This window comes from Urocitellus parryii, chromosome Y (assembly GCF_045843805.1).
Source record: "Urocitellus parryii isolate mUroPar1 chromosome Y, mUroPar1.hap1, whole genome shotgun sequence".
NCBI classification, from domain to species: Eukaryota; Metazoa; Chordata; class Mammalia; order Rodentia; family Sciuridae; genus Urocitellus; species Urocitellus parryii.
The window spans coordinates 4,005,409-4,029,082 of NC_135548.1; the positions used below are offsets into that span (position 1 = coordinate 4,005,409).

Below are 23,674 nucleotides of genomic sequence, written 5' to 3' on the forward strand. Positions count from 1 at the left end.
AATTGGTGAGTTTAAGCCATTAACATTTAGGGTTATTATTGAGATATGGATTGTTCTTCCAGCCTTATTTGTTTATTTATGTTACTTAACATGGTTTGTTTTTCCTCTTTGATTATTTTTTCCCTTTACTGTACTACCTCCCACTGTTGGTTTTCATTATTATTTTCCATTTCCTCTTCCTGTAATATTTTGCCAAGGATGTTTTGAAGAGATGGTTTTCTAGCTGCAAATTCTTTTAGCTTTTGTTTATCGTGGAAGGTTTTAATTTCATCTTCCATCCTGAAGCTTAATTTCACTGGATACACAATTCTTGGTTGGAACCCATTTTCTTTCAGCATTTGAAATATGTTGTTCCAGGATCTTCTAGCTTTCAGAGTCTGTGTTGAAAGATCAGCTGTTATCCTGATTGGTTTACCCATAAATATAATCTGCTTCCTTTCTCTTGAAGCTTTTAAAATTCTCTCCTTATTCTGTATGTTGGGCATCTTCATTATAATGTGTCTAGGTGTGGGTCTCTTATGATTTTGCAAGTTCAGCATCCTGTAGGCTTCTAGGATTTGGGATTCTGTCTCATTCTTCAAGTCTGGGAAGTTTTCTCGTATTATTTCATTGAACAGATTGCTCATTCTTTGGTTTGGACCTCTATACCTTCCTGTATCCCAATGACTCTTAAGTTTGGTCTCTTTAAGTTATCCCATATTTCTTGGATCTTCTGCTCATGGTGTCTTAAGAGTCTTGCTGAGCTGTCTATGTTCTTTTCAAGTTGAAATGCTTTGACACTCGGTGGCGGTCACTTCGCAGACCAGACTTCTCTCGTTCAGTCGTCTTGCTCCGCTTCCTCCGAAACCATGTCTGACAAACCCGATATGGCTGAGATCGAGAAATTTGATAAGTCAAAATTGAAGAAGACAGAAACGCAAGAGAAAAATCCTCTGCCTTTAAAAGAAACGATTGAACAGGAGAAGCAAGCAGGCGAATCGTAATGAGGCGTGCACCGCCAATATGCACTGTACATTCCACAAGCATTGCCTTCTTATTTTACTTCTTTTAGCTGTTTAACTTTGTAAGATGCAAAGAGGTTGGATCAAGTTTAAATGACTGTGCTGCCCCTTTTCACATCAAAAAATCGAGAACTACTGACAACGAAGGCCAGGCCTGCCTCTCCCATCTGCCTGTCTGGCTGGCAGAGAAAGAAAAGAACTTGCATGTTGGTGAAGGAAGATATTGGGTGGGAGGATGGTGAAATCTAGAGTAAGATCCAAGCTGTTTCAAGGTGTCCTGCAGGCTGTAAAATGCAGTTTAATAAGAGTGCCATTTTTTTTTTGTTCAAATGATTTTAATTATTGGAATGCACAATTTTTTTAATATGCAAATAAAAAGTTTTAAAACCTGAAAAAAAAAGTTGAAATGCTTTGTCTTCATTGTCTGATGTTCTATCTTCTAAGTGTTCTACTCTGCTGGTAGTATTCTCATTTGAGTTTTAAGTTGGTTTATTGCTTCCTGCATTTCTAGGATTTCTGTTTGTTTGTTTTTTATAACCTCTATCTCCCTGTATTGTTAGTCTTTTGCTTCTTGTATTTGTTTATGTAATTCATTGTTGAAGTGATCTTTCATTGTCTGATTTTGCTGTCTAATGTCTTCCTTGAGACTCCAGATCATCTGAAGCCTGTAAATCCTGAATTCTTTATCTGACATTCCATCTCCTGCAGCTATTACCTCTTCTAAGGTTGAGTTGACCTGCATTGCTTGAGGTCCTTTCTTTCCTTGTCTTTTCATACTGCTCGCATTTCTTTCTGCTTGGTTTTCTGTTGTGTTATTAAATTTTCCCCCTATATATTTATATTGCTCTTGTATTGCAAAGTCTCCCTTACAGGGGCGGGCAGCGGCTGTGCTCCTCCTCCAATTGGGGTGATCTTTCAACTAGGCTGGCGGGCCACTGGGCCCCTTCTCCAGGTTGCGTGGTCTGCCTACCTTGCGGGCAATGGCTGGGCCCCTCCTCCAATAGGGGTGATCTGTCTACCACGCTGGCAGGCCACTGGGCCTGTTCTCCAGGTTGCAGGTCTGCCTACCTTGCAGGCGCGGGCAGCAGCTGGGCCCTTCCTCCAATTGGGGTGATGTTTCTACCACACCAGCAGGCCGCTGGGCCTGTTCTCCAGTAGGTCGCAGGTCTGCGTACCTTGCAGTGCAGGCGGCGGCTCTTGGTTTTAATTTATCCTGCTATTTTGCTAAATTTGCATATGAGTTCTAGCTTTCTGGTGAGGTTTTTTTGATATTCTTAACATATAATCATGTCTAGGAAATAGGTATATTTTTAGCTCTTCTTTTCATATTCATATACTACAGAGCTATATTAATGAAAATGACATGGTCTTGGCACAAAAATTGAAGACCAATGGAACAGTAGAGAAGACACAAAGACAAAACCACAAAATATACATTTGTCTCATTAGACAAAGGTACCATAAACATACATGGGAGGAAACATAGCCCCTTCAACAAATGGTGCTGAAAAAACTGGAAACCCAATGTAACACAGTGAAATTTAACCCCTTATCTCACCTTTCACAATAACCAACTCACACTGGATCAAAGATGAGGCATTAGAACAGAGACCCTTGCATCTACTGGAAGAGTATGTAGGCTCACATCTCCCTCTTATGGCTTAGAAACCAACTTCCACAACAATACTCATAAAGAAAGAAAAGTAAATCAAAATCAACAAATAGAATAATAGTATTCAACTAAAAAACTCCTTCAAAAGCAACGAAAACAATCAAGAACATAAAGAGAGAGCCTAGAATATGGGTGAAAATCTTTACTATATGTATCTCAAATAGAACATTTATCTTCAGGAAATAAAATAATTTCAAAAAATTCAACACCACAAAAAGAAATAACTGAATCAACAAATGAGAAAACTTATTGAGCAGACATGTTACAGAAGAAAAAATATAATCCTTTAACAAATATATTTCAAAAGTTCAACATCACCAGCAATTATAGTAATAGAATTTAAAACTACTCCATGATTTCATCTCATTTCAGTCAGAATGGCAATTATTAAGAATATAAGTAAAATAAATCTGGGTGCGGAGGTGGGGGAAAAGATACACTCATACATTGTTGGTTGGACTGCAAATTGGTGCAACCACAGTGGAAAGCATTATGGAAGTTCCTCAGGAAACCTGTAATGGAGCCACATTTTATGCCAGTTATCCCACTTCTTGGTATATGTGGTGAGCCGTTTCTGTGAACTGTGGCCGCCATTACAAGATGGCGCTGGTTTCCCCCTGTAGTCTGTGACAAACAACTCCTTATCAGAATGAGTTGGCACGCTGTGACTTGGCACCCTATGAGAAAAGTCCACGTGGCAGTTGTGCATTGGGGCTTTATCTGCTTTATTAAGGCTGGGGCACATGGGAGCAGTAGTAGTGGCAGTAGTAGTAGCAGTAGTAGTAGTGGCAGTAGGAGTAGCAGTAGAAGTAGTAGTAGGAGTAGCAGTAGAAGCTAAAATACAAAGGCCTGAATAAACAGCTGAAAGAAGAAAAAGTATCAAGGACCTGAATAAACTGCTGAAAGAAGATTCCTGAGTTGCGTCTTCCTTGCGGGCAAGGGGTCGCGACAAGTGGCGCCGAGACCCGGGAACCAGAACTTTCAGTCAGTCAGGGGTGGTGCACCGGTTAGTCCCAGGTAAGTGGGATCTGCGATCAAAGCAGGGATAGTCCCAGTAAGTGGGATCCGCGTCCAAAGCGGGGTCAGCTCCTCTACAAAGAAAGAGAGAGCCTCATATTTATTGCAGCTGCACTGTGTACTTTCACTTTTGTTTTCTGTGTTTCTTTTGTTGTGTCATTTCGCTTTTGTTTTTTGTGTTTCTTTTGTTGTTGTGTCCTCTGTAGATAAAGAGAGAGCGGGGAAAAAATAAATAAATAAATAAGACGCTCCTCTGTAGATAAAGAGAGAGCAGAGTTTTGTATTTTCACTTTCTTTATACTGCTTGGAACAGTATGGGTGCTACTCCCTCAAGCCCAATTTTGCTGGCCTTGGACGGGTTACTGCGTTCTAAGGGACTTAAAGTGAAGCAGTGCACATTACAGGGGTTTTTAGAAGAGACTGACTCTGTATCTCCTTGGTTTGCTTTTTCAGGGAGTCTCACGATTCCCAGTTGGGACAAATTAGGGAAAGATCTGGATTTCGCTTACAAACAAGGAACTTTAAGGGGCGGTACCATTCCGCTTTGGAAATTAGTGAGGGGGTGTATAATGGATGGTAAATGCCAGAAAGCTGTGAGCGAGGGTCAGGCCGTTCTTGAGCAATTGCATGAAGAAAAATCGGAGGAGTCACATAGCGAGGTAGCAGAAAGTATTAGGAGTAAGAGTGGTGAACAGATAAGGGAGTCTGAAGTTAAACAGAGGAGAAGGCTCTATCCGGACTTGACTGAGTTAAAAACTCCCAAGGACACAAGTAGCTTGGACAGTTCTGAGGAATTAGATCCACCCTAGCCGCTCTCAACCCCTCCTTCTCATCTTCCCCCTCCCTATCAGGCCCACAGAAAAGTCTTAATTGACCTTCTCCAGAATATTCACCATGGCTTATTTTAGGACTTTCAGCAAAAGAATCTCTACAAAAAGGTTTAATGTAGATAAACTTCCTATTTTCATGTTGCCCTGTTTTATTTGGCTACTGTCTAAAAAAATCAGCATTCCAGGCACTGGACACTCCCTTACTAGTTTTTCACAAAAATATGTAACAAGGCCTCTGGCCTTGAGCTGGGCTTCACAGTGCTGACTACATTTCTAAGATAAGGGAGTTACTAACTGGGCTCCATGGTAACAGCTGGCAGGAGGAAGAATTGGAAAGGGAGATAGAGGAACTGGAGGGTCGATTGAAAAAGTCAAGATTTAAAGCACCTACAGCCCCGATCGCTGTCACGCTCTCTCCTTATAACCCCGTTTGGGACAAGGACAACCCCAGAAGGCTGGGGGATGTTCGGTGGCAGCCTAAGACGGCCCAAACTTCCCAATAATTAAAAACTTGGATGCCGATGGACAGCCGGCCAGAGTACATGTTCCTTTAGCCTTTAAGGATATTAAACAACTAAAGGAGGCAGTTACTAATTACGGATCCCATGCCCCCTTTACATTGACTCTCTTCGAGTCTTTCTCTGCCAATCAGCTGACACCTAGTGACTGGCAACAGCTTTGCATGGCTGTGTTGTCCGGAGGGGATTTTTTGTTGTGGAAAAGTAAAAATCAAGAGAGGTGTCGCGAGCTAGCCCGAGTCAATCAGGACGCCGGCTTCCCACGGAGTAACCTTGAAATGTTAACAGGCTTGGGACTATATGCTATCATAAATCAGCAAATTGATTACGATCCTGGGGTCTATGCTCAGATAGCTACAGCAGCCATTTGGGCTTGGAAGGCTCTACTTATTTCAAATGCTAAAACAAAAATTTCAAAAATTGCTCAAGGACCCTCTGAGCCTTATTCTGACTTCCTTGCCTGATTGATACAGGTAGCAGAAAAAATATTCCCTAACTTGGAACAAGCCATGCCGGTCATTAAGCAATTGGCTCTTAAATATGCAAATTCCTATTGCCAAAATGCCATTAAATCTACCAGAGCAAAGAGTGTCGATGACATGATTCGAGCTTGTAAGGATATTGATGGAGCTCATATTACAGGACAGGTTCTGGCCGCTGCCCTCAAAACGGAAACAGGGGCCCGGCCCGGGCCCCGGAAGCCTAGGTGTATGGGGCAATCCAGGGACGGAATGGTACCCCGGGGAGTGGGCGACTTCGTCACCTCCCACAGACCAACCCCTTTCTATCTGTAGACTCCCTAGGGGAATGCCAGGAAGTACAGGATGTACAACTGCAACCGCAGGTCCCAGAGACAGAACAAGCTGCTACCGCAGTAAGATCTTGGCCAGGCGGGGGAAAATGCAGACAAAATCAAACAAAATACAATCGGCTAAGAAAACTTGGAGAACTTTTGCCCTGAAAATGGGCACCAGACTCCATGTTGTTTGCATCACCATGGTAACCATGGGGTGCCTGGCCGGCATAGCTGCTTCCTGGTCCCACCTCCCACACTTTTGCGGGCTTCTGATTGGTTCTTCCACAGTCACTCAGACAGGACTTCTAGTCCCGCTTTCCAGCCACTAACCTGTACTGCTGTGTTTCAGGTTTCTACCGGAGCTGCTCAGAGCCTGTATTTTTTTTACAAAAAAATGCCTACCTGTAAATGCTAATGAAAGATATCTTTTTCAGACAAAATTTAATTCCACAGGTTTCTATGTTACAGTCCTAAATTTAAGCTAGTTCTAAGTTAAATAACCTGACTTTTTCTCTATAGTTGTGTTACTAAATAATGTTCTATTGATGGGAGATATCAAATATGCTTCTTTATATTTTACTTTTAATTTTGAAGGTTATGAGGATGCATTTGCTCGCCACAGGAACAAGCCGGCAAAGTTCCTGTGATGACCAAAAAATCCTTATTTTCATTGCTAACTATAAAAATAAAAATGTATACTCAAGGATCTTATTTCAGTTACATCAAGTGACGTCACATAGAAGAGTGCACTCCTAGTTAAAAATAAATTTAAATGGATCCAAATATTTTAAGACCACGTGGTTACATAAAGTTAATACAATTATAAGTTATGTTCTTATTCTTTATATATATATTTTAGATATTTAGATAACCTATATTTGTTAATCTATAAATTAATTAGCACATGCCTAATTGATTAGTTAATATATATTTGCCTAATTGTTTTTCTTCAACAGAAAACCCATAATTTATGTTTTATATTTACATTTATCAGATACTCTGCCTTTTCAGTTACAGATATTTGAGATAAATGTGTTTACTATAAATTTGCTTTTAAGTAAAAATACAATCAAGTAATTTCTAATTCTCAAGGTTATTGTTCAAACTCATAAAATGATAAATTATTATAATTATTTCTCCAAAATATCTAAAGGTTTTAACTTTCTTTTCATTGTTATTTCTTCTCAAAATATGATAATTTGTTTATAGATTCTAAGGTTTTCAAAAATTGTTCCAAAGTATAAAAAGAAATTTAAAAAAAAAGGCACACATGCCTCCTCCTGGATAAAGAACCTTAGTGTCCTGTGATTTTTTTTTATTATTTTTTAACCTCGACGTCTCTCGCCGGACTCTGTTTCCGTTAGCCGGACTTGGCATCTGGAGGTCCTTACCGAGATTCAGAAAGCAGAGGTAAGTGGAGGAGGCTCACCTTCTAAGGGAGAAGGGGGAGGATTGGATCAAAGATAATTTAAAGAGACAGGGTACGTACCATGGGTAACTCAACAGTGAAACTTCGTCTGGCCAACGAAGTTAAAGAACTGTTAAACAAACAAGGAACAGGAATAAAAACCAAGACAGCAACTGAATTCGTTGAAGCTATAGCCCAGGCTTGTCCTTGGTTTCTGACGGGAGGCTTTCTTAATAACAGTGATTGGGATTTGGTAAAGCAGGATCTCCAAAAGTTGTTGAGGGACCAGGGTCCAGATAGAGTCCCGATTGCTACTTTCTCTCTATGGAGATTGGTAAAGGATGCTCTTTTAACTGATAAAGTGAAGATTAAGGAGCAGCTTGCTGAATGCAAACAGGCTCTTAATCAGGTCCAAACTGCTGCCACTATTAATCAGGTTATTCAACAAACTTCCAACATACTCGAATCTCAAAGTAAAATTAATCAACATATTTTGTCAGGGATTTTAGCTGCCAACCAAAGAATAGATTTACTCCAAGCTCAGGTAGAAGAATTGGCTGACTTGGTGCTTTTGGGTTGTGTTGACCAACGTGCACATTTATGCATAACCTCTGTCAGATTTAATAATTCCAGGAATGCTTCCCGCATCATCGGAGAGTACTTGGCCGGAAATTGGTCCATGGTGGCAGAAAATTTGATCCAGTCTCAACTGACTCAGATAGCTGTTTTGAACAACACCCATGTTGTACCAGTGACTTTGGGACAATTCACCCTTTGGATTTCTTCTGCCTTTTCCTTTTTTAAGGAATGGGTGGGAATAGGCATTTTTGGTGCAATGTGTTGCTTTGGTATGTTTCTCTGCTTGTAGTTTCTCTGTCGCCTCAAGGCCCGCAGTGCTCACGATAAGGCTATGATCATACAAGCTCTTGCTGCTTTAGAAAATGGCAACTCGCCACAAGTCTGGCTTGTGCATCTTAAACAGTAAACCTTTGACATGGTCGTTGCACCCCAAGTTATTATAACATTGCACTGGGATCGACATGTCTTTCTTTTGTCATTCTTCTGGTGCTGGAACTTCTACCATATCTTTCCTTTGTGCATACCTCTCCTCCCTGCCTTTCTGCACTAGGATCTTTGCTAGCTAATCTTACGGTTCAACTACATCTGCCATTTGATGGTGATGGTCATGGGTCCTGTTTATGGAGGCGGTTAAACATTTACCATAATAATGTCCTGTTGGCCACAACACCTGAGCTGATCTTGTAGTACCCAGAGACGGGCAACTTCCACGCTTGCGCTGCAACCTAAGCCAGGGGAATGGGGCCTCCCCAGAGACGGGTAAGCAGTGCAGGGGCGGTGGACGACCTAAGACAGGGGCTACTTGATTCCCTTTGACATGCAATAAACAAAAGAGGGGAACTTGCTGATAGCAGGCCTTCCCTGGCCCCCGGGGCCCAGCCCCCAATTCCTTGTTCTGCATGTCAAAGTGGCCAATTCACAAGGCCATGACATATGTGCTCCACGGGAACGTCTTGACCTTTATCTAACAATGGCAGATGTCACAACCAAATTTCTCCCCCTCTCTATTGTCCGTGCCTTTCTCTTAGGGTGTTGCCAACTTAATTTTGTCTGCACTACAAAGACAGCCTCAGCTGTCCCCCTTTGTCTACCATCGTCACGATACAGGATGCGAGGCAAGGCACTGCACTTGAGTGATCCACTTGAGTGGACCTCAAGGGGAGCATGTCCTATTGCATGCGGGTTTGATGTCCTTCCTTACCCCACCTTATCCACGCCCCGCCCCACGAAAAAAGGCGTCGGCTGATATGGCCTCAGGTTTGGGGAAGGGCCCTCCTTAAGGCTGGGCCATACTATGCAGCCACTTCTGCACAGTGGGATAGGACCTCTACTCTCGCCTGTATTGTCGTAATAAAACAAAAAAGGGGGAACTGTGGTGAGCCGTTTCTGTGAACTGTGGCCGCCATTACAAGATGGCGCTGGTTTCCCCTGTAGTCTGTGACAAACAACTCCTTATCAGAATGAGTTGGCACGCTGTGACTTGGCACCCTATGAGAAAAGTCCACGTGGCAGTTGTGCATTGGGGCTTTATCTGCTTTATTAAGGCTGGGGCACATGGGAGCAGTAGTAGTGGCAGTAGTAGTAGCAGTAGTAGTAGTGGCAGTAGGAGTAGCAGTAGAAGTAGTAGTAGGAGTAGCAGTAGAAGCTAAAATACAAAGGCCTGAATAAACAGCTGAAAGAAGAAAAAGTATCAAGGACCTGAATAAACTGCTGAAAGAAGATTCCTGAGTCGCGTCTTCCTTGCGGGCAAGGGGTCGCGACAGGTATACACCAAAAGGACTTAAAATAACATATAAGAGTAATGCAAGCAAATCAACATTTATAACAACTCATTTCACAGTAACAAATATATGGAACGAAATGAGGTGTGCTGCAGCAAATGAATGAGTAGAGAAAATGAGGCATGTGTAGGCAATAAATTAATTCAAAACTATATAGAAAAGAATAAGATGTTTGTATTTGTTAGTAAATGGATAGAACTGGAAAGAATCATGTTAAGTAAAACAAGTCAGTCCTCAAAAACCAAAGGCCAGATGTTCTCTTGGATAGGAGGATGCTAATGCACAATAAGGTATACTGAAGTAGATTAGAAGATTTTGGATTGGACAAGGAGAATGAAGGGAAAGAAAGAAGAATTGAAATAGAAAAGACAGTAGAATGAAGCAGAAAAAACTTTTTAATGTTCAAAGATGAATATGCAACCAGTGAAATTCTACATCATTTACAAACACAAGAATGAAATCCTAATTAGAATAAGTTATGTTCCACATATTTATAATATGTCAAATACACTCTACTGTGGCATATATATGAAAAAGAACAATAATAATATAAAGGAATGCTCTCCCCGGACCAGTATAAGATTTTTGCCATTTTAAAATATTGTTCAGGGAAACTCCAGCACCAGATAAGTTAAAGGGAGGCACCAGAGAATTAGGAGACCTATATTTACATAAACAGCTACAAGGATTGGGGCTCACTATCTGACAAATACATAAATGGATTATAGGTAAAATACACATAGCCTTGGGCATAGCTATTCACCCCTATAAACCTGGGGGAAACTTAGGATAAAAGACTGAAAAAACAACCCTTAAAACAAGTTACAAAAGGCCCCACACTGTAATCTTAATCACCACTTATGTAACAGAAATAGACATCTGGATTCAACTCTCCAGATCCAAACCTGCTGGCCAAACTGAGATTTGAGGGGAATGAATAACAGTCCTTCATCCAGAGATATCTCATACACTGCAAGGGAGACAATGATTCTAAAGGACTGGTCTGACCTCATTAAAAACTGCTCTATCAATGCATAGGCAAAGTGTGAGGAGTCAACTCCCTGGTGAAGACAAACTATTTTATTCTCATACTGCCTTCCTTTTCTCAGTATGTATGTTTATTGCTTGGTGTTATAAATCTGGTTACCCATATTCCTGCTAGATTCCATCTCTTTAGGTGGCCTGTATATCTGAAAACTCAGTTATACTTTGCAATTACATGGATTTTGCTCTATTCCACTCATTTCTCCTGCCTAAGAGAAATTCTGGAAGGTTCTGTTCACAACAAAACTATGTATCCCAGTATATAAAACATTGGGATACCCAGGGAAACCAAATGGCCCTGCAGATTTGTGATAGGAAGGATGTTAAGTGGCCCCAATAATTTATTTTTCAGTACTATGGACTTTCCACTTGGAAAAAAATAGGTCTTGTGGCTGCCATATCCAATACACTAAATCACATTACCAGGCTACAAGCAGTTTTGGAGATTATAGCAAATAAATCTGCAGAGGTCCTCAATATAATGGTTCAAAAACAAACCAAGATAAGAACTTCCATTTGCCAAAAATACTTGACTTTGGATTACTAACTTCTACTAAAGGAGGGAGTCTTTGAAAAATTCAACTTGAATAATTATTGTTTATAAATAGATGAAAGGGAAAGTTATAAAAGAGATCATAGACTGTATGGTAAAAATTGCTATATGCATGTTTATGCTTAGACATGGAGGAAGGTTCTCTTGGGTAAGAGAAAGTAACACAACAATTGTGGTGATTATTTGTTTTTTCATCCTGCCCCTCCTAATCAACATTATAGAAATTTTTATGAAAACAGTCATGAAAATAGACAAGTTCTTATCTATGACTCATGGGAGGATATCAACAAGCAGTAAAAAATGCTCTCTAAAGGCTGTAGCTGCATCCTTGGCATTAAAACTAGGGAAGGAAATGAGAAATCCTTCCTTAGATATTTGCTGCAGTCTGGCTGGGCACAATTCACAAGCCACTTATCAAACAGAAATGAACTTTATTTTTAGAACACACATGCCACACCACATGAGCTCTTCAGAAATTCCCTCAGAGCCCAACTGCCACCACCGTCTTCCCACAAGCCTCTCAACCGCCCCCCCCCCCATTCCTCCTGCTCTTGAGGCCAATTGGCTGGGTCACATGGGTTGAGCTAAAAAAAAGTCCCCCAGTGAGCAGCTCTTTGGTCTGAAAGGGCGGGGAAACAGCCCAATGAGCATCAACGCAGAGGAGCCAATCAGTTGTCAGCTAGAAGTTTATTGGGGCCGCTGTGAGCCAATCATCAGCTGGCAGCTGGAAGTTTGCTGGCACTGGAAGTTTGCTGGGGCCCCTTTGGCTGTGGCTCTCAACAGATATTTCTTTTTCTCTGTTAATAGTTTTAACCTGCTAGTTTTTGTTTCTGTCATGCTTGCTCATCAGCCATGGTAGAACTAGAGCCACCCATAGAAACAGAAAGGGATGTGAGCTACTTGCATAAAAAAATTCTTGAAACCTGAACATCTGTATTATATGAAAGATACTAATAATAAGGGATGTTCTCAGACTTTGAAAAAAGACTTCACTGTGCCCACACCACTTTTCTCTCTGCATCACTAAGTGTTGCTTGTCTCTTTCCATAATACTTTTTTAATATTTTCTTTAACATCATTGTTGCTGCATAAGAAATCTACTTATTTTCATATATCGGTCTTGTGTCCTATATTTATCAGCTCTAGAAGTCTTCTTGACTTAGGTCTTTTAATATCATCAAGTAGAAATATTTGCCACCTTCTTTTACGTTTTGTATCCCTTTAATTTTCTTAAATCATGGGATGGCTCTGGTTAGAGTTTCAAGAATGATGTTGATTCAGAGTGGTGAGAGTGTACATCTTTGCCCACTAGGTCTCACCACCTAAATATTACAGTACCTACCAATAATACAACAGACTAGGAAAAAGGTTTTCAGCATATGTGTCTTTGAAGTGATGGTCAATATTTAAATTACAGCTCTTAAAAATGACACATAAATAAATTCTACATCCAGAAGCAAAAGAAATATAATTGACATAATATACATATTAGAGCCTAAATATCCCTACAACAGCAGGTATACAAAAGATAAAGAAAAACATATCAAGTCTATTATTTAAATAAATCTTCAAACTAAAAAATGAACACAATGGGAAGATCAAAGAGTATTAAAAGTCCCTATCTATCAATAATAAACTTTGTGCATTAGGCATGTATGATGGAGGGGGGGCAGAGGGATGTGGCATTTCTCACAATTTGGGGACATGGACACATGAAGCAAGAATACTGCTTCTCTATGTGGTGGGTTAAACACACACACACACAAACAGAAAAAAGAACACAACAACAATTCACTGATACTTCATATTGGAGAGAGAACCTTGGAGATGGGAAACTTTGGGTGCATTAAACAAAGGACAGGAACAAAACTGAAAATGGGCTATTACCAGAAGCAAGAAAAATTAGTACACAAAGTTGGAAAAGGCTTAAAAGATCTGTAGATGATCTTGACATGGAAAATCCCAGAATTGGAGGGGTATCCTGCCTTTGGATGACACAAGCTATTTTGCTCATTAAGCTGGTGCACAAAAGTCACACCTGATCTTCCTGTTGCACAATGAAATAAAGTTTGAGATATTTGTGGATGTCTGTGTTTCAAGAGTGCCAGCTCAGACCAAAAATTTTAGACTCATGAATTCAGGGCCAATACCCATACATGAATCTGCCAGATGCTGGATTTTTGAATTATAGAACAAACCCTAGAAAATCCAGAAAACTTCTAGCATGGAGAGCATTTTTTTCTGGGTGTAATACAGGTCAGAGATACAGAGAAAGAGCCACCTTCACTCCTCTCTTTCCTCCTGTTTACAAAAAAATTGCAGAATCAGGGGCAGCAGCTAAGAAATTTGAATGGGCAGTGGTGAGTGGTGCATGGAAATAGACCAAAGGAGTCCAGAAAGAGTAGTATTCATGACAAACAGAAGGATTTGCTTCCCTGTCCCACAAGTGGAACCCTGGGGGATCTCTTGGTGTATGGTCCTAGAGGTGCATTGATTTTTAATGCCAGACAACTTCCTTAGTCACAAAATGGGGGGGGGCATCCTAGACCAAAATATTGACCCTGACTTTAACTTCTAAATCTCATCTCAAAGAAATCAGCAATATACCTGGGAGTGGAGCCAAAAGCAATTCTCACTCCACCCTATACCATTTATCCAAGAAGTGAAAATAAAATTTATCACAGAGAGCAAGCATATACTCTCACTGCCTATTTTATCTTTTTTTTAAATTGAAGGTTTACTGATTAATACATGAACTCTTATACATATACATAGTCACTCTGCTTTCTCATTTCTACCATTTAAGGTGCTTATTTTTTTACTCTGTTTCTTAAGGGTTAGTGTTTCTGCCTAATATATTTTGGAATGATGTTTTATGGTTTCTTTGAAAACTCTGCTTCCCTTGTTTCTCTTTCTCTCTTTTCTCTTGTTAACAACAAAAGTCTATTGCTCTCTCTTTCACTAAGTTTTTACTTCTCCTTTTTAATCCTCTCCCTGATTAATAATAGATTCTAAGTCACCTCTGCAATTTCCTAATTTTCCTTTTGAAACTGAAAGCCCTTATACCTCCAATGCCTTCTTTCTTTTAACTAACTCAATTCTTAGCTTCTCTTGGATTATAAAATACCAGACCCCACCACTAATAGTATAGTAAAAATTAATATAGTGAAAATTATGAATAACAACTACTGTTGAATTTGGGCCAGACATAATTCATACTTACTGGCTTTTCTAATGAAACTTGCTAATCCTACCATCTCAGTAGAGGTCATAATAGAAACTATTAAGTGGGTAATTTAGCACTATATATTTATGCGTAGGTGACTACTATTATTTGGCTTCTTCTAATCAGTGAAGCACTGGAAACCTACAGGATCACTAAAGACTCATAGAGTAGAAAATCTGATACTTCAGAACCACTTGAATATAAAAGCAGACACATATACAACATAAAAAATAAAGAAAAAATTCTGAACAAACTAGATTGACTCAAAAAGAGACTTCAAAAACACTGAAGTGGAGCAAATGTCAGAGAAGAAATTTAGAAAGTTTGTAATTAAATTGACCTATGATATAAAAGATGCTATAAAGAGTAAAATCAGAGATAAAATACAAGAAGTGAAAGATCCCTCCCATAAGAAAATAAAGATTCTGAAGAAGAACCCATCAGAAATTTTCAAAACAAAGAAATCAATAAATGAAATTAAAAATCCAATGGAAAGCTTTACCAAATGTTTAGGCCACTTGGAGGATAGATTTATAAAATAAAAACAAATTTCACAATCTTGAACATAAAGTAGATCATGGGGAAAAGATGTTAAGAGAACATAAACAGATCTCTGTTTTCAAAAACTGTAAGATAAAATTAAAAAACCAAGTATAACAGATGGATAATTGAAGGCTCTGAATTACAAATTTTAATAATGCACAACAATTTTGATAAAATAGTAATAGAAAATTTTTCAAATCTTTTGAAATGTAAAATCAAATATAGGCAATACATGACTCTGAAGATGCAAAAATACAATGGGTCCAATCCTAGGCACATTCTTATAAAAATGCCTAATATAGTGAATAAGGATAAAATTTTTAAAGACAGATAAATTTTACACATCAGCTGAGTTTTCAACCCAGACCCCAAAAGCTGGGAGGTTGTGAGATAATATGGAACAAGTTCTGAAAGAAAAATGGATGCCTAAAAATGAGAAATTATATCCCATATAGGTATAATATATCAAGTGCATAAATGCATTTCTACTGTCTGTATAACTAATTAAAACAAATAAAAACACCAGCCTGCGTAGACCTAGGCTCAGAGTAGATCTGGGACCACCCCTTTGCTAATGGGGCAGACAAATGCTGGAGCCCAGCCTCTGGCCAGCAGACTACCACAGGAGATCAAACCCAGCCCAGATCTGCCCAAACCAAATTATGCAGGACCCAGATCCAGGATAGGTCTGAGTTTGCCACCCTCACTTTCTTCTTGGGACACTGCAGTAGCCCCTAACTTTTAAAGAACAGACCGGGCCTAAAAGCAACTGCATATCAGAGCAGGCATCCCAAAGAGTGTGAGGCCCACCCTTTCAATGTAAGACATTGATTCTATCTTGGGAAACCTTAGCTATTATCTTGGCTTACCTCAGATATTGCTGCCACCATCTTTAGATGTAGTAGCATACATTTAGATTAGGTAGAGAGAAGTGATGGGAGGGAAGGGGAGGGTTTGGTAATTATTACTCAGTAATAATAATGTTTGCTTCATTCTACTATCCTTCTTGAGTATATAATGAAGCAGACATTATTATTACTGTGTGTATATATGTGAATGCATGACAAATGTGATTCTGCAACCTGTATACTCAGAAAAATGAGATATTATATCCAATCTGATTCAAATGTATGATATGTCAAGGTTATTGTACTGTCATGTGTAACTAATTAAAACAAATTTTTAAAAAAAGAACACTAGTAGAGTCTGAAAGCCCAAAATCAATATAAGGTACAAACAATCAACATGGGTACTACAAGAATACAGGGAACAAACTGTAATATCTCAGATCCAAACTTCCAGAGGAGACAAAAAAAATTTAAGAGGTGAACACAGATAAAACATATTGAAATTGAGCCAAAGGAGCCCCAGCAAACTTCCTGCTGATTAGTTCACAGTGGCCCCAGCAAACTTCCAGTTGATTGGCTTACTGTGGCCCCAGCAAACTTCCAGCTTCCAGCTGATTGACTCCTCTGCGGTGATGATTGTTGGGCTATTTCCCCACCCATTCAGACCACAGAACTGCTCACTGGGGGACTCTTTTGGCTCTGCCCACATGACCCAGCCAATCAGCCTCAAGAGCAGGAGGAGTGGGGGGTGGAGAGGCTTGCTGGAAGCCTGTGGTGGCAGTTGGGCTCTGAGGGAATTCCTGAAGAGCTCCTGTGGTGTGGTGTGTCGTGGCATGTATGTTCAAAAAATAAAGTTCGTTTCTGCTTGACAAGTGGCTCGTGAATTGTGCCCAGCCAGAGTGCGGGCATTTGGTGGCCCACATGGGGAACAACTGAGGGTAAGTGATAAGGTTAATTGCTTGCCCTTGAGGGGAGGACGAGAGGATGGGTAGCCATTGTAAGATTCTTCTTTCGTTTTGTTTTGCTTTTGTTTTAAGTTGCCTGTCCCTGGAGATGGGTGAGACAGAAGGAAAACTGCTCACATCTGAGGAAAAACTATTTGTGTCTGAGGAACAGATAGGGAGAAAGGACGGATGCACATTTCAGGAGGATAGAAAGGCTGATATAATTTTTTTGTTGTTCTATTTTTGTTTCATTCTGTTTCAGTTTTGTTTGGCGTCATCTTGTTGGGTTGTATTATAGTAGAAATATGGGATCAGAAATTAGTAAAACAAAACAAAACAAAAGAGTGTTAATTAAATTGTTAGAGGAAAAAGGCATCCCAGTAAAATCAAGAGCAGCCAGGGCATACGTTGATACAATACAAAAATGTAGCCCATGGCTTTTTAAGGAGGAGTTGTTAAATATATCACAATGGAACCATCATGGTGAAGATTTAAAAAGAACATAAAAGAAAAGCACAGGAGCTCTGCCAGTTGGCACATTGCTATTCCACAATAGCAATATTGTGGTATCTTGTTTGCTTAGTCAAAATCCTTCAGACAATGGTAGAGGAAGGAGAAGACATATTGATTCAAGTAAAAGAGAAGGTCTCTCGAACTAGTCAGACAGAGAACAAAATTCAAGTAAAAGTGAAGGTCTCTCAAGTTAGTCAGACAGAGGAAGAAAGTTAAGAGCAAAAAAAGCCATCAGGGGAAAAGTTACAACAGGAGACTGCTAGTAACAACTTTCTATCACTAGAGGGCTTAAGTGTCCAACCAACAGTGCCACCTTCATATGCTGGGAGGCCCCCAAACCTCGTAGTTGATAGATGGGATCCTGAGACAGAAAAACAAATATTAGCATGCCCTGTATTTGAGCAGGCAGAAGGGCAGCGAATTCACCATGCTTTAGATTTCAAAACAGTGAAGCAGCTAAAAGAGGCTGTAACAACCTATGGTCCTCAAGCACCTTACACTGTAAGCATGGTCGAATCCATTACCAACTTGAACATGATGGCAGCAGATTGGACTAGTATGTGTAAAGCTGTGCTAAATGGAGGACAATACCTGTTATGGAGGGTTGCCAATGAGGAATTTTGCAAGGAAACAGCTAGGTGAAATGCATCAGCCGGTTATGCTCAGAGAAATCTAGATATGTTGTTAGGAAAGGGACTTTATGAGGATCAGCAGCAACAAATTGCATATGATCCTGGCGTATACTCACAAGTTGCTGCAGAGGCGATTAGGGCATGGAAGACTTTACAAGGACATGGAGGTTTACAAGGTCAATTATCTAAGGTAATGAAAGGAGCTAAAAAACCTTATGCTGAATTTGTAGATAGGCTTATTCAAACAGCTAGCAGAGTTTTTGGGAATACAGAACAAGCAATGCCATTAATAAAACAACTGGATTATGATCAAATGACTCATTGGTGCAGAGAAGTCATTAGACATTAGATTTAAACACATATATTAAATTATGTAGAGACATTAATGAACAAGGGCAAGTCTTGGAAGCTGCAGTAAAACAGGCTTTAGATTCCAGGCCAAGAACATGCTACAATTGTGAACAAACAGGACATTTTAAAAGGAATTGCCCCATAGGAGGAGGGTTTAACAAAACTAGGTATCAAAGGAGTAGAATACCAGGTATTTGCACACAAAATTGTAGAGGGAGACATGGGGCTAATGAATGCCATTCTCAAACCACCATAGAGGGTACTCTTCTATCAAAAAATGAACAAGGACAAGGTGTCGATACATGATATTGTGGAGAAGGGCATCAAGCTCCATTGCCAAAAAACGGACAGGGGGGCTCAATGCTCCGGGGCCCAAGATCACAAATATATGGAGCACTGAAGGAACCGAGCAACCCCATCAGGGTAGTGCCCAGGACACATTATCCATTAGATCCCTCATCAGACAAACCAGAGGAAGTGTAGAATGGAATCGGCGCCTCCGCCAGAACAGTACTAACTCCAGAGATGGGAGTTCAAATCATTCTCACAGGGGTAAAAGGAACTCTTCTCAAAGGAACAGTAGGATTACTATTGGGACACAGTTTTTCTACTCTAAAAGGATTTATGATAGTCCTGGGGTAATTGATCTCAATTATGAAGGTGAAATAAAAATTATAGCCAGTTCTCCAAAGGGTATATCAGTAATTTCACCAGGAGATAGAATAGCACAGTTATTAATAATACCCAGCCTACATAATAAATTTTCCAGTCCTACTGTAGGAAGAGGTTGCAGGGGATTAGGCTCCACAGGTGTAGATTGGGCTATGCTTTCTTTAAATTTAGATTCTCGCTTCATGCTAAAACTAAATATTCAAGGACATGAATTTAATGGGCTACGGGATACAGGTGCAGATCTTAGCATCATCTCTAGATGAATTCCCAAAACATTGGCCATTACAACAAGTCACTCAAATGCTTCTAGGCCTAGGAGTAGTGACTAATCTCCATAGAAGTGCAATGGTATTAGATTGGAAAGATCCTGAAGGATGTGAAGGAACTATACAGCCTTATGTATTGGATCATCTTCCTATAAATTTATGGAGACGATATGTCCTAGATTAATTAGGACTAACATTAAAAAATAACATTAATTCAAATGTGTCCACTATTATGGCTAGACAAGGTTTTAGGAAAGGAAAAAGATTAGGAGAACAAGAACAAGGTATAGCAGCACCAATACAAATAAATCAAGGAACAGACAGATATGGATTGGATTTTCAGGAGGGGTCACTGAGATAATAAAAATTACTTGGAAATCAGAAAGACAAGTATGAGTTCTTCAGTGGCCCCTGACTAAAGAAAAGATACAAGCAGCTCATGGCCTGGTCAAACAACAAATAGCGGAGGGACATATACAACCTTCTGTATCTCCCCCATAATACTCCCATTTTTGTCATCAAAAAGAAAACTGGTAAATGGAGACTATTGCAAGATTTAAGAGCCACTAATAATGAGATGGTTATTATGAAACCTGTTCCATCGGGGATTCCTCAATTGTCTGCTTTCCCAAAAACCTGGTATGTTTTAGTTATAGATATTAAAGATTTTTTTTTCAATTCCAATTCAACCTGAGGATAGTCCAAGTTTTGCATTTACTATCCCTGCACTGAATCATGAAGGTCCTGATCAGAGATATGAATGGAAAGTACTCCCTCAAGGGATGGCTAACAGCCTAACTATGCATCAAATTTATGTTAACAAAGTAATCCAGCCACTTAGAAATCAATATCCTGAACTACAAATATTTCACTATATGGATGATGTATTATTAGCACACAAAGCTAAAAACACATTGCTAGAATGTTATGCCACACTTACAAACTTACTAAAAAAATTAAAATCTAGAGATAGCAATAGATAAAGTACAATTAAATTTTCCAATTAATTATTTAGGAGTTCTATTATCCTTAACCATGTTCCATTCACCAAAAATTCAAATACGAGTAGATCAATTCATATCACTTAACGACTTTCAAAAGTTATTAGGAGACATAAATTGGATAAGGCCTTATCTAGGCATACCAACAGGAGTTGGGACCTTTATTTTATATCCTAAAAGGTCCATCAGATCCAAATTCACTCCAAATGTTAATGCCTGAAGCAAGAAAGGCATTAAAAATCATTGAAACATATATGGAAAATATGCATTTGGATAGCATTGATATAAGTTTGCCTTTATTATTTATTGTACTACCAACAAAAAATATTCCTACAGGAGTATTTTGGCAAGAAGGTCCATTATTATGGATACATTTATCTTATTCTCCTAACACTATTCTTACTGGGTATCCTGAGGCTGTAGTACAATTAATACTCAAAGGAATAAAAGCAGCAAAGGGAGTGTTTGGAATTTCTCCCAATAAAATTATTACTCCATATACTATGAATCAAATTGATGAGTTAGCTAATGAGTTAAATACTTGGGCAATAATCATACACAAATCTAATGTTTCATTTGATAACCACTTACCATCTAATCCTTTATTGTCTTTTTGGTCATTGCAGCCTGTAATTTTTCCAAAAATGACAAGAAAAACACCTATCATGAATGCTCCAAATATATTCACTGATGGGTCAAATAATGGTACAGCAGCAATAGTTACACCTGATCAAACTTTTACATTTTTAGTGCCCAAACAATCAGCTCAAAAGGCAGAGCTTAATGCAGTATTACAAGCTTTTGTGATGTTTAAAGATTCTGTATTTAATTTATTTTCAGATAGTCAGTATATAGTTAATGCTATAGTATCCCTTGAAGATGCTGATAGGATTTCCCCTTCCTCTACTGTTTTCTCTTTGCTTTCCAGTATACAAAGTCTAATCTGGGACAAAAAGATCCATTCTTTATAGGATATATCAGGGCACATATAGGACTGCCTGGAGCCCTTAGTTTGGGCAATGATTTAGCAGATAACACTACATATGACATACATATTTTCTCTACACTAGAAGAAGCTATAAATTTTCATAAAAGGTTCCATGTCAATGCTTTTACTTTGCAAAAGCATTTTAAAATAACTAAGGAACAAGCTAGACAAATAATAAAACAATGTCAAAATTGTGTGACCTTTTTACCACAAGTTAATCTTGGAGTCAAACCTAGAGGATTGATGCCTAACCATATTTGGCAGATGGACATCACACACTTGCCAGAATTTGGAAAATTAAAATATTTGCATGTTACAGTTGATACTTCTTCTGGATTTTTGATGGGCTCCCTTCATGCTGGAGGAAAAAACTAAAGATGATATAGCTCATTGCTTACAAAATTTTGCCCCTGTGGGAGTTCCAAAACAGTTAAAAACAGATAATGCCCCTGGTTATACTTCTACCTCTTTTAAACAATTTTGCTTATCATTTAGCATTACTCATATAACAGGAATCCCATACAATCCACAGGGACAAGGCATAGTTGAACGAGCTCATCAAACTATTAAAATGTACTTATTAAAGTAAAAAGACAGAATTGGGAAGGGGTATATATCCCCCAAAGATAAACTTAAAATAACCCTTTTTACTCTAAACTTTTAAAATTTGGATTCATCAGGGCTTAGTGCTGCAGAAAGGCATATGTGTCCAAAAAATGTACATAAGCCCAAGGTACTTTGGAAAGATATTCTAACAGGACAATGGAAAGGTCCTGACCCAGTAATTGTCTGGAGTCGGGGGTCGTTTGTGTGTTTCCACAGGAAGAACAGCAGCCAATTTGGATTCCAGACAGATTAACTAAAGTCCTGACCCAGTGATTGTCTGGAGTCAGGGGCCTGTTTGTGTGTTCCCACAGGAAGAACAGCAGCCGATTTGTATTCCAGAGAGATTAACTAAAGTGAATTCTACAGACCAAAAAGAAGATTATTTGGCTCAAATCCATAGCAACTGTTATCCAAAACTCCAATTTGGCTATCCTTACATCTGCGACAGAACCAGGATGCTTTGTTCAAATCTATTTTATTATTGCCCTTTCCCATATCATGAAGTTCTATTTTGTTTTTTGAGCTCATACAGACCTAGGTTAATGTTTTGCTGATCAGTTCTTTTTTTTTTTTTTTTTGACTATAGAGTTTTAAAACATTGCAATGGAGATTTCACCTGTAAAAAGTTATAAGGCCTTTACTATTATGTTATGTGTTATATGTATTATATTATGTGTGCACACTTGTGTTTTGTGTTATATGTTTGAATGTATGTATGTCCATATATCATATATGATGAGCGCTCATGAAAAAATGGAACCAAATATTTTTATTTTTATTTGCGTAATTTAAATGGTTTAATTTAAATTGGGTAAACAACTGTTGAGGATTGATTTAATATGTGAAGAAAAAAGGAGGTTAAGAGATCTGTTTGTTTACTTTCACCTTTCCTTTTCATTATATTTAATAATTCTGTTGAAGATAATGTAAATTGTTAAGAAAATTGTTTTCTTTTAGTGCCTTCTGGAATGTTACATAATTTTTTCTTTAGCCATTATTGCCAGAATTCCTATCTTCATTGCAGTGTTGGTGAAGACAAAGATAAAACCAATCTACAGCTTCTGAAATAGCCATCACTGAACTGCTTGCAGAACTTGCCTGGACTATGTGTCACTTGTATGCATTGTGAACTCACTTGTATGGATTGTGAACTATCTGTTGGTGCAGCGACTTGTGGTAGTGTTGGGTATTTTTGCAGATGATGTCATCGGTGGTACAATTTTTCCAAAAGGAGCCGTCAATTGGGTTGGTGTATCTTCCTCCCTTCTGCTTGTCATGATCATTCAGCTAAAATTTGGGGGCCAACAGAGGTGAGGCAAAGAACCTCACCCCCCGCTGGTACCTCTCCACAGGTGTGGCTGTATACTGGACCGGTAGTCAATGACGGGTTAGATCCAATTACAATGGTACCAACCTGAGACAGGAGGCTGACGCCCTGAGGTCAGCTCATCCGAAGACGGGTAAGGACCATATGTAGTATTGGACAACCTAAGGCAGGCATGGTCCCCAAGCCACATGCTTGTTGTTGAAACAGAGAAGGGGAGATGTTGAGAGCCACAGCCAAATTGGCCCCAGCAAACTTCCAGCTGCCGGCTGATGATTGGCTCACATAGGGCCCAGCAACATCTAGCCGATTGGCTCCTCTGCGGTGATGCTCATTGGGCTGTTTCCCTGCCCTTTCAGATCACGGAGCTGCTCATTGGGGGACTTCTTTGGCTCCGCCTACACGACCCAGCCAATCAGCCTCAAGAGCAGGAGGATTGTGGGAGGGGGAGAGGCTGGTGTGGGGGTGAGAGGTGTGTGGAAGCCAGTGGTGGCAGTTGGGCTCTGAGGGTTTTTTCCTGAGGAGCTGTTTTGTTTGGCGTTTGTAGTTCTAAAAATAAGG

At 39.4% G+C, this 23,674-nt stretch overlaps 1 protein-coding gene across 1 annotated transcript; it reads left to right on the forward strand.

The window, feature by feature from the left end:
• Window positions 1-785: 785 nt before the first annotated feature.
• LOC144251067 (thymosin beta-4-like) lies at window positions 786-1,257 on the forward strand. Its single transcript, XM_077794199.1, has one exon. The coding sequence runs from the start codon at window positions 849-851 to the stop codon at window positions 981-983; it is 135 nt and encodes a 44-aa protein (XP_077650325.1). The 5' UTR covers window positions 786-848; the 3' UTR covers window positions 984-1,257.
• Window positions 1,258-23,674: the final 22,417 nt, after the last annotated feature.